The sequence below is a fragment of the Cetorhinus maximus genome, chromosome 17, assembly GCF_964194155.1.
Source record: "Cetorhinus maximus chromosome 17, sCetMax3.hap1.1, whole genome shotgun sequence".
Lineage (NCBI taxonomy): Eukaryota > Metazoa > Chordata > Chondrichthyes > Lamniformes > Cetorhinidae > Cetorhinus > Cetorhinus maximus.
In genome coordinates, this window is record NC_135895.1 from 90617682 (window position 1) to 90630352 (window position 12671).

General features: G+C 40.7%; 1 protein-coding gene across 1 annotated transcript; it reads right to left on the minus strand.

Moving 5' to 3' along the window:
* Positions 1 to 2154: 2154 nt before the first annotated feature.
* LOC144692701 (putative C->U-editing enzyme APOBEC-4) lies at positions 2155 to 3270 on the minus strand. The gene has a single exon (XM_078561791.1). It carries the CDS (start codon positions 3268 to 3270, stop codon positions 2155 to 2157), a length of 1116 nt encoding a protein of 371 aa, XP_078417917.1.
* Positions 3271 to 12671: the final 9401 nt, after the last annotated feature.

The window sequence follows — 12671 nt, forward strand, 5'->3', positions numbered from 1 at the left end:
TCACCTTAAATCTATGTCCCCTAGTAATTGACTCTTCCACCCTGGGAAAAAGCTTCTGACTATCTACTCTGTCCATGCCACTCAATTTTGTAAAATTCTATCAAGTCGCCCCTCAATCTCTGTCGCTCTAGTGAGAACAATCTGAGTTTCCCCAACCTCTCCTCATAGCTAATAACCTCCAGACCTGGCAGCATCCTGGTAAACCTCCTCTGCACCCTCTCCAATGCCTCCATATCCTTCTGGTAATGTGGTGATCAGAATTGCACGCAATATTCCAAGTGTGGCCTAACCAAGGTTCTATACAGCTGCAGCTTGTTTGAAATTGTGGTTTGCTATCCTCAATTTAAAACTTAAGGAAACAAGATATGATAATTGGGGATTTTAAAACTGTTTTGTGAACTTCTCCTTGAGATGCAATGAAATCTTGTCTTACACAAGGTGGGCCTCACCTTCCATTGTTTTATTTGCACTGTATGACAAGTTCCTGAAATCATCAGGTTTAAATAGTTGTTCCTACTATTACATATAGCCTTTAGGATCTTCATTATTAATTCTCCCTTTTCCAAAGTAAACTATAGGTTGGCAAGTTGCCAAGCCTTACACTGTGGAGAATCTGAATTATCATTAATGCAGTTGATTAGTGACCCAGACACAATAGTGATTTTCTTAATTCAACTCCTCTCCCTGATACTGTTGACCCTTTCCAAGCAACTTGTAATGACATTAGCTTTTGCAGAATATATTTATTCTGAACTGCAACTTTTAACTTTTAAACTTAAAAAGCAAAGTACTTGGTGATTAAGAGTCTTCTAAAGGTTGCCGGGTTTGTGCATAAGACCAGATGATTGGAAGATGCTACAATTTAAAACTATGACAACCCAAGTTATTATAGGCTAGTGAGTTTTGTCAGTGGTGGGGAAATTGCTGTAATCCATCATCAGAGAGATTAATTAAGGAGGTGAAAAGGTTTGAGCTGAGAGAGGTGGCATGGTTTTGTGAAGGTTTTGTCTAGCTAACCTAATAGAGGTTTTCAACAGTCCTTGAGGTGGTGGACAGAAGATGAATGGATGTCATGTATATGCATGTTCAAAGCTGATTTGATATGGTTCCACACAAGAGATTGCTAGCTAAAACTGAAACCTGTGGCATTGTTGATAACCAATTTCCTACCCATGACACAAAGCTGTAGAAGGCAGCATGTTCAGATATATAGAGCCTTCTCGAAGGGTTGGTGGTATCCCTCAAAGGTCAGTGCTCATGAAACATGACTACTGGGTGTAATGAATTGTGAAGAAGATTGAAAATTGCAAAAGGGCATTGAAAGGCTAAACAAGTGCACATAATGATGGCAGAGGCAGTTTAGCATAGTGTGAGGTGGTACACATTATATGTGAGAATGGCAGATGGGAGTATAATAAAAACAATAAAGTGCTGAGCTGGTAGATTAAGAAAGGGATTGAAGGGTCTAGGTGTGTAATCCTTACAAGTTTGCGTGAAGTGCACAATTCATCAAAAAGGCTAAAGAGTTAGACTCCAACATAATAGGTATAGACTATAAAAGCAAGTAAGTATTACTGCAATTTTGCAGAGCATTCAAGCAACCTGTGTTAAGTTTTGGGTGCCTCACCTGAAGAAAGTGATAGTGACCTGCAACAATGAGTTTATGATAGATTGGGTAAATTTGGGGATCCATTTCCTGGTGGTTAAGGGGTGATTCTAGTATGATAATCCATAACAAGTGCCAATAGTCTTGGGAATCAAGCAAAGCTCATCAGAAGTGACCCCAGGAAAAGCTTCCTCATTTGGGATTTCAAAATGTGGAATGCACAGCTCCGGGAGACCACAGATGCAAAATGAATTGAGCAGTTTTGGAGACTGATACTTGGGAAATGAAGATATTATGGGTGGGGAGAAATAGGAAGGAACTGGGATTAAAAAATTGAAACTGCCATGGCTGACATCAGTGGTTGAATGGGGTTGACAGATTTAACAAAACAACATTGATGGCATATTCCATTGTAGTTCCAGTTCAAAGTTTATGAAAAAGCAGTGATAGTGGAAATTATTGAGGCAGATAGTGTTCCTTAGTGCTGTCTAAAAGAGATCTAGTTTTGGTTCAGTAATTCTACCAGTCTGAAAAAACTTTTTTGTCAGCTAATCCCTTCTCGTAGATTTTTCCCTTTTCCCTGTCTTCCTCTGTTGCTTTGAGTTGTTTGCTCTTTTCTTCAATGGAACTTCTAAAATTTCAACTGTTTCAGTTACTTCAATGTTGTGTGGTGATGGGGTTGCTGGTGGTTTCCATCTGGATGTGTTGGGCATGTTCAGATGTCTCACCACATTCTTCGGTTGAATGTTCTGTTGTTGAAGTGGGTGCACATACAAAGGCAATGCCAGGTCGTTTGGAAGATTCATGTAGGGCTGGTATAGTTGGGGTGGAGCCATTAATGTCATTCTATTCATAACTGGAGGTGGTGCTTGTGAAATAGGATGCAAGTCCACATCTTTTGGCTTAAAATGTTGCTTTCGATATTGCTTTGCTTGGGGTGCAACATCTATATAAGAAGGGTTTACTCCAGTGATGGCGGCTATCTGATGGGCGTTGCTCAGGTCTGCAAAAGCTCTTTCAGGCAGAACGGGGTTGTAAAGTGTCGTCCGAGGCACCCCATTCACAAACCTATGAAGGATTGTCAGCCACGTCTCACTATTGATGGGATTGAGGGTCACCCTCGGCCAAAGTGAAGCCAAGCTGTGGAGAGCTTCTCTATTCCATCCAGATTCAGAATAGTGGTCATCGGTATGATAGAGTGCAGAGAAGTAAATATCCAATCTTGTGCTGGGATAATTTACCAAGAAATCATATATTTTGTTTATACAGTAGTGGGTTCTTTCATTACATGGGGTGTAATTGGAGTAGATGGTAATATAAGCAATATTTTCATAGGAGTACATAAGTGTATCCAGGTATCCATCTATATCAAAGAAGATATATTCTGGATGAAGGTGATATAAAGTACAGTTAGTTACTTGTCCTTTCTGCACTAAGGTGCCAGATGATAACTTCAACTCATAGAAGACCAAATGCCTGCCTGACTGTGGTTGAGCATAGGGAAACCCAAAGGTTTCATAAAATTCAATATAGGAAACACGTGCTTCTTCCCCAGTTTTGATGTGATATGGACATTTTGGACAGCTTTCAGTGAAATACAGCCAGTAGTAAGGCTTCACCAGTGTGCCCTGAGGAGCAATATATTCTTCATAAACAGTAGTCATGATGGTTGGTTCACCTCACCATTTGGAAAGGATAATTTAATTGCAACATCGTGATCCTTTAAGGATAATGCATTCCTGAAAGAGAGAAGTTAAAATGGATGTTGATTATATACAAGAAAGTGGTATAGCAGGGATCATGTAAGAAGGAAAAATAACCTTCCAAATTTAGAATCAAAGTAGACAACGGAAGGTCAAACCTTCTGTCAGAATGCCCTTTTTAAAAGTATTTCAGGTTTTGATTTTTTATTTCAAATTTCCAGCATCCGCAACATTTCCTTTTGTATTGGCCCTAAATAGAAGGTAGTTACTAATAATCTCAATAGGGAAATTAGAAATTTCTCCACTTAGTGATTAGAATGTGGAACTTACTTCCACAGGAAGTGGTTGATGCAAATAGTTTGGACACTTTCAAAATGAAACTAGAAGAGAAAAAGAATACAAAGGTATACTTGTGGGCCATGAGGGAGATGGAATTGGAGGAGACTGCTAGGCTATAAATAGTGCAAACTAGTTGGGCCTAATGGCCTATTTCTACGCTGTTACAGGGGGCCCAGGACAGAACCTTGCCAGAGACAAGACTGTTATTGGAGCAAATTTATTAAGCACTAACGTGAGTAAATCTAATAAAACCACTATATCCTTTACATAGTTAGATTGGGATAAAATGTTATTTAAATGCTTCCATGGTTTCAATCTTCCTATTTCAGTGAGTTGCAACTTTATTTTTTAATGAACATTTTTCCCTTCCTCTCTTCCTCTTGAATATTTTGGCTCCTTTCACTAGGTTTAGATTCCATAAGTGCCAGTTAGACTTAGTGTGTTGCCCAAGTGACCTGTGTATTCACCAACGAGCCTTCGCATTAAATGTTAGGAGATGACAAAACCATTTCAAGATGTTCTAAGTTAGTTTGATTGCCCCTCTGATTTATTTTTCTCTCCCTGGCACAAAGGACACTGAAGGGGATGAGAAGCTGTTTGATTGGAATGGTTGGAAGCTGGTGGCCATGTGGCGAAACCTTCAGGAATACATGCAGTCAGGTTCACTTACATTGAGAGAGAATTCATAAGTGACCAATGGCTATGTCATTTTTAATTGGAGACTTGCATTTCTAAATATGAGCAGCAGCAAGAGGGATTAGCTTGATCAACTAGAATTTCTAATACAATGTTCCCACATTGAAATGCAAAACAAATTGGTAGCAAAACAAATGTAAATCTATGCTTTAGTGCTGGACTATAATCTAGCTGGACTTCCAGCTAGAAATAAATCAGTTCAGTTATGCTGCATGAATATTACTCAGTGTATTGAATCTGAAGTGCGGCTCTGAAGCCTGGAGTCATTATGCATAAGTTCTTGTGAATTCATTATGAACTGAATATGAAACTGTTGAATATAGAGTTAGAATAGGCTAAGGCCTGAAGGTGAAAATCTAAATTAACCAGTGCGTGTAGTATATTGCAAATGTTTACCTGTAACCAGGAGATCCAGCTAAGCTTCATAGGCCTGTTTTTCTTGGCACTTGTTGTCTCTTTGATTCATCTGAAATATGAAGTGTATTCCAAATGTTGGACTTCTGTTGGTCTAAATTTACAAATATGAGAAATACAAATAAAGAAAAATATATTTTTCTTTCATCTGTGATTCTGTCCTTTTGCCTGGGAAGTTGTTTTGTTAGAGAGTTGCTAGTGAGGGTGGGGCAGCTTTGTTTATAAGCAGTGAGAAGGGATAAAAGACTCCATGGCAATGAGACTTTGTGCTAGGTTACAGTTCTTCACGTATTCCCCACGCTTCTGGCTGGTTTCCTTAACCTAATTTAATCATCATCATAAGCCCACAAGTAAATGCTTGAATCATTGAATATTTCAAAACTAGAATGATAAGCCAAATGCCACATTCTATTCTACAAAGTTCACTGAATAATGTGTGTTTTTAAATGTTATCGATGGCTGGCTGACTGCCAGTTATGGAGGATTGCGCCATTTAAGGGATTGTGAGAAATAGTGAGAACAAAGATTTGAGTGGGTTTCATCCTGAGTTTGAAGATTTCAATTCCTTCACTGTTTCCCTGCTAGGCCTTTTGGTTTTGGTATTAAAATGTGGCAAGCAACCTTCTGCTGCTCACGGTGAGTCAGAGGATTTGCTAAAGTGTGACAGGGAGTGATGTGCTTACAAGAAACTGAACTGGACTATCCATAGAAATACTGTAGCTACAAGAGCAGGCCAGATGCTAGGAATCCTGCAGCGAGTAACTCACCTCCTGACTCTCCAAAGCCTGTCCACCATCTACAAGGCACAAGTCAGGAGTGTGATGGAATACACCCCACTTGCCTGGATGAATGCAGCTCCCACAACACTCAAAAAGCTTGACGTCATTCAAGACAAAGCAACCTGTTTGATTGACACCTCATCCACAAACATTCACTCCCTCCACCACTGACGCACAGTAGCAGCAGTGTGTGCCATCTACAAGATGCACTACCAAAACTCACTAAGGCTCCTTCGATAGCACCTTCCAAACCCACAACCACTACCACCTAGAAGGACAAGGGCAGCAGACACATGGGAACACCACCACCTGGAAGCTCCCCCCCAAGCTACTCACCACCCTGATTTGGAAATATATCGCCGTCCCGTCACTGTTGCAGGGCCAAAATCCTGGAACTCCCTCCCCAACAGCACTGTGGGTGTACCTACACCACGTGGACTATAGCAGCTCAAGAAGGCAGCTCACCACCACCTTCTCAAGGGTAATTAGGGATGGGCAATAAAATGCTGCCCTAGCCAGGGACGCCCACATCCCATAAATGAATAACAAGAAGAAACATGTGCTATTTGCAAGGATTTTATTACAGATCAATCATTACAGCTAGTTTTAAATTAGTTACTGATGTTGGTTGCAGCTTTTGGGGTGGTATTACTCAATTGCTTGGACGTGTAATTAGTAAAGTAATGGAGATGCACAATATCAGGCAAAGTGGATTCCATTAATTCTGCTTGGAAGCGACAGCCTACAGGATGATATTGGTACTATATAGGGAATACACATATTCAGATTTATTTCCGCATATAATCCGGGCTGGATATCTTTACAAACGCACAGAAGGGACAGGGAACGACAGGCTGTTCCATCAAGCCTGCCCGACACTATGATGGCTGAAGCATCATGACTAGGTTCTCTTTTACCTACCACCTTTATCCCCTCCTTCCTAGCACCTGTTACAGGAGGGTAATTTACGGGAGTCCAAGAAAAATCAAGGCCTATGGGGGGGGAAATCTGGAAAATTCCTCCCTGACTTTCAGTTGATCAAAACCAATCCATGAGCACATGTGGGCCAAGTATCAGTTATAAAAGACACATGCCTTCTTTATAATGTGACCTCTGTCCCAGTCAATAACTAGCCTAGGTCCCTCTTAAAGGCATACAGATAGTCAGCACCCACCACATCACCTGGCAATATATTTTAAACGCTCACCAAGGGAAAAGAAGTACATCAAGTCTATTCCTGCTCTTACGCAGTTTAAACTCAGGTTCCTGTTCCTCTCCAATCTAGTAAACTGAAATAATCCACCAATAGGAATGCTATGTAGCCCTTTCATTATTTTGTACACCTCTGCTGGGTCCCTTCTGGCTGGGATTTCCTTGAAATTTCCACCCTAAGTCAATGGGCATTTGGCTAACCTGTCAAATTTTCAATCCCGCCTGCAACGATTCCCACTGTGGACGGGACAGGAAAATCCTGGATATAAGCTGCTACGTAGTAGATAGGCTCCAGGACCTTGGTCTATCTGAGTAGCTGAAGATCTTTAACCTAAGAACCATTCTTAGAGCTCTCCTCTGGACCTTTTCCACAGTCACTACATCATCGGTCATGTGACAGAACCAAATATGGTCACAGTACTCCAGGTTCTGCCTGACCCGTGACCTGCATATTCTCAAAACCCTGTACTTTTCATTTATAAATCTTAATTGTTATATTACTGCAATAGTAGAATGACTTGATCAGGAGTAATTTATGTCCAGACTGGCAAGTGGGAGTAAATCTAATCTTTCATTTGCCTTTCGTAATACAATATTTATTCCATCATTGATTACAACACAAAAGGAGCCTGTATTCAGCCCTTTAAGTCTAAGCTAGCTCTCTGTCTGAGCGATCAAAATTATCCGACCACTTTGCCCATAGCCCTCTACTTCAAGTACTTAAATTTCCTTTAAAAGGTGCAATGGTCTATGCCTCAACTATTCCCTGTGGGAAAGCATGCTATGCTACAGCTGTTCTAATGAAATTTGCCTAATCCCTGCCCTAGCTTTCTTTCTAACTGTTTACATTTTTCTTCTCCTGAGTGACTCCCTAACCAAAGGAAATAGTCTTTCCCCATTCATTCTTTTGAAAGGTCCTCATAATTTTAAATTTCTTTATCAAATCTCCTCTTAATTTTTCCCTTCTCCAGAATTAATGGTCCCTGTGTCTCCAGTCTTCTCCTTGTAACTATAATTTCACATTTGTAGATTCACCAAGATAATACCAAACTGTACATTGCGAGTCCCTGTTTACTATGCTTGCATCCCAGTGAAGTTCACTTGGAACAGCTTGTAGATCAGCTCCCCCAGGGCTGCAAGGAGTTTGGACTGACAATCAATGTCAGGAAGACCAAAGTTATGGGCCAGGACATAGAGAATCCACCTTCCATCAACCTTTGACAACCTCACTCAGGAGGTCGTCAACATATGCTGGAGCAACAATTACCAGCAACCTGCCCTTGACGCTGAAATCAGTGCCAGGACTGCCAAGGAGACAGCTGCCATGTCAAAGTTGAGAGTTCAAGTGTGGACCAACAGCAAACTAACTGAAAATAGAAAGCTCTGTGTGAACCAGGCTTGCTTCCTCAGCACCCTTCCTTACAGCAGTGAGGCATGGAGGACTTATTCAAGCCAAGAAAGGCAGCTGAACAGCTTCCACATCTGCTGCCTCAGATGACTATTGGGCATCTCCTGGCAAGACAGAGTGCCAACTATGGAATTACATCAGCATGCAGGGATCGCCAGCATGTTTGCCTTTTGGGTCAGTGGCGACTCAGTTGGCTGGGTCATGTGAGCCAAATGGATGATCACCATATCCCCAAAGACATGTTTGATGGTGAGTTGCTATTGACACATGACCAACAGGTCACCCACACCTGCAATACAAGGATTTCTGCAAGCGTTGACTGGGATCGGAGTCGATGTATGCTGACCAGAGTGCCAGGAGACAAGCAGGAAGGGTATGGAAGAAGCAGAGGTCAAAAGAAATGACCAAATGGCGGAAAAGAGAGCCCGTTGGAAAGAAGAACCATTAATCGAGCTCGGGTCAACACCATTCATCTGTGCCAGTTGTGGAAGGGACTGCCACTCACGAATTCACCTCTACAGCCATAACAGACAATGTTCAATCCAGAAGTGACATACACCCTGGGCACAGCCCATCGTCTCCCCCGAAGGACTGATGCTAATAATGATAAATATTCTCAATGTCATTTGCACTTTCAGGTGGGATTCTGCAAATGAAGCCCTGGGTATCAATCACTGTTCATTAATCCCTTCAGCACCCTTCCGTTGAGTTATTCTTCTTCTAAAAATGTTTTAGCTCACACTTACCCCATTAAGTTGCATCTTACTTTTATTCATTTTAGGAAAGACTAGCATTTATTGTCCATCGCTAGTTGCCTTCGAGTACCACTGCAGTGCACGTGGTCTAGGTACGCCAACAGTGCTGTTAGATAGGGAGCTCCAGGATTCTGACCCAGCCATGATGAAAGAATGCCTAAATATTTTGAAGTCATGGTTATGGGTGACTTGGAGGGGAACTCTCAGGTGGTGGTGTTCCCATCCATCCACTGCCCCTGTTCTTCTAGGCAGTAGAGGTTGCTGATATGGAAGGTGCTGTCTTACAGTCACTATTGTGTAAATGCCAATATAAAAATATTTAATATCTCTTGCTATACCTTCATCCTTCTGTCACAGCCCACCAACAACGCCCCCACCCCCCGCCAATTAGTGAGTGGTTCTACCTTCTCTAATATTTTTTACATTCATTAACAGGATGTGGGCAACTCAGTTAAAGCCAACATTTATTGCCCAATTCTAATTACCCTTGAGAAGTTGGTGATGAGCCTTCTTCTTGGATACAGCTGAGTTGCTGGCTAGGCCATTTCAGAGGGCAGTTAAGGATAAACCACATTGCTGTGGCCCTCGAGCTACATTATCCAGACCTGATAAGGACAGCAGATTTCCTTCCCTAAAGGACCTCAGTGAACCAGATGAAATTTTACAATAATCGGGTAGCTTCGTTACTAAGACTAGCTTTTTTTAAATTCCAGATTTATTGAATTTCTCCATTCCTATGATGAGTATTGTCTCTAAATTATTTGTCCAGGCCTCTGGATTACTAGTCCAGTAACATAACCACAATGCTTTACACAATTCCTTTACTTTTAATATCTTGCCTATTTTCTTCAGTGTTGGGAGCCTTAATTTTATTTTGTGTTGATTACCTTTATTTTCTCACTATTCATAAAACTCTATTGTTCAATATGCCACTTTTTAACCTTATAGGAATGTATTTATTTTGTACTATCTATCTCCAATTAGAAGATTTCCGACAATTGATCTTTGACTTGTTTTGTTAACTTATCTATTGCTTCAGGAATCTGGACTTGTTATCTCGGCTTATTTCATGTCTAAATTTGAGTTTGCTGATTGACAAAGCCCCTAATCATGTTTATTCCATGTGTAGCTTGGCATTTGTTTTAATCCTCCAAACCTAACCATTGGAAAAATAAATGTGTGCAGATCTGGTCCTTCTAAAACAGGGGAGTGAGTGAAGTGAGAGAGATGAATTATTTTATGAATGTGCCGGAGAGATCATTTTAGCTTTAAATAAGTATCTCCCTTTCAAATATGCAGTTTGAGATGATTTCAATCCCATTCGGGATTACTAAACTGTTAAGCATTTCATTCAAAGTACACTTCAGCCAAAATGCTGGTAGTGGTTACTTTTATATTTACCATCTGGTAAACAGACTTCTAATGACGTGAAGCAACAAACAAAATTCCTCACTAGTTTGCGCTGCCAATGTTATTAGTAACTGATGATGAATGACCTAGCTAATTGTTCTGGTAGTACCTACACATCAGTTGGCACTGCTGCTCCATATAAAGCTGCAGAACATTTGCGAGTTCTTTTAACACAAGGTACTTGCCAAAAAAAAGCTACAAAGACTGTCCAAAACAGACTCCTTCACATCTTTGGACAAAATTGATATTTTGTTTTCTGGGTTGTGAAAGACAGAAGGGTAAATATAAGAATGAGCCAGAAACTAAAATCAAAACAAGAGAAAAGGGATCTAGATTTTTTTTGCTTACTTAAACTTTATTGAAATATGCTGTATTTCCTTCCTCTTTCTTCCCTTCACTCAACTGAAGTTCCTAGCACTTGCCATGTCCTCAAACCTGCTGGCTGCGAGCTGGAACACACTTGGCCTGGGTCTGTATTGACAATTATGGCTTAAACGCTTCAAACTCTATCATTGTACCTTGATATGGCTCAATCTTCGTCTTTTAAGGCTGTTCTGGAAGAAGGCTCAACTGTAAAATCCACCTTCACAACCAACTGTCTGTCCTGACCTCCCATCCAACCCTCCCCCTAGCCAAATGAAGGAACGCATGACATTTTTTGGCACAGTCCTTAAATTTGGGATGTCTGCTCTGCTGCCCTTCCCTGTTCCTGACCAAAGCTGCCTCTCTTCCTCAATGGCTTCCTCCTGCTCTCTAAATAATACAAACAGTTTCAGTCATGCCCTTGACACCCCACTACATGTTCCCTTGATGCCTGCTTGACCCAAACTCCTGACTTCTCACCGTCCCTTCCTCAGTTCCATACTTATTATGGCATGACCCCTATCTTTCAAAAATGCTATTGTCACTTTTCCCATAATACCCTCAAGATCATTATTCTAAGACCCTCAATCTTTCTTTCCTTTCCAAAATCCTGCAATAGTACTCCAGAGTTACATTTTAACCATTCCTTGTCCAGAACCCTCCATGCCTCTACCCATATCTTTTTTTTCATTCTTTGATGTGATGTGGGTGTCGCTGGCAAGGCCAACATTTGTTCCTCATCCCTAATTGCTCTTGAACTGAGTGGTTTACTGGGCCATTTCAGAATGCAGTTAAGAGTCAACCACATTGCTGTGGGTCTGGGGTCATACGTAGGCCAGACCAGGTAAGGGCAGCAGATTTCCTTACCTAAAGGACATAAATTGGGTTTTTTAAAGATACAAACAACTTCCTGTGTCTTGGTCCTAACTTTCATATTGTGGAACATCACCTCCAATAGCTTTATCTGTGCCCACTTGTTCATCTACAGTGTAGCGCAGAGCTTCATCCTTGCTACGCTTGTTTCCAATCGCTCATTTGTACACATCCCTTTATAAAATGGTATAAAATGGTTGTAAATGTTGGGAGCTAAATTATGTTGATGTGGAAAAATGGTCAAGTAAAGGGGAGCTGTTACATAGTTGTAGTCAGATGCATGAGAATGCTCCCAGCACACTGCTCCTATACCATCCCTTAAGCTAATGTGGGAATACATGGCTCACACCAGAAATACAATCAAAAATAATTTAAAATGTCTATACTTATTTGGTGTATTCTTTAGAATTGTATTGTTGTCTTGTTGTCTATCATTAATGAGACCTCATTTCATCAGTACTCTACCAAACACTAAATAGAATGTGAGTTTACACATATGTTGCCCTTTTGGACTTTTTTTTAAAAGTATTTCTATTCTGTGGAGAATATATTGGTTTCATTAGTCTTAGTTTTCAAATATGAATAGATAATGAAGCAACATATTTCTTGGCTGTTGTGGTTGCTTGCAAACATTTTCTCCATGGTGCCTTTTGATAGAACAACAGAAAGTTGTCTTTATTAAAGAGGAAGAGAATAACCAATGTTTAGGGATTAGGAGATGAATCATATTCTGATGGCCTGAGTGGGAGATACGTAGATTTTAGGATATCACAGTTGACTCAGTGGCGTATTTTCAACACATTTGTTCCCTGAGTTTGCAGCTCAACCGGTTAATGTGTGAGTAACTAAGTTGTTAAGGGTAGGATATTTCTGGACTTTGCTATCTGGAGCTGGTGGAACAGGCATTCCCCAAGGAGACCTTGGTGTTGTAAATACTGCAATTCATGCGTTGGTTTTTAAACCTGTTGGAAATTTCATTTGGCGTATAACAAAGTTGACAGTTTATCAGCCTACTGCTGTAATAACCTGTCATAACTAAGTATTAATTTTATCATTCACCTGTCACGAAGCGGTGAGTTATGTTTGCTGCAGAATGACTTGTTGCGTGGGCAA

Coding starts and splice junctions, on each gene's coding strand:
- LOC144692701 (XM_078561791.1), bottom strand. CDS start 3,270: ATGACTACTGTTTATGAAGAATATATTGCTCCTCAGGGCACACTGGTG.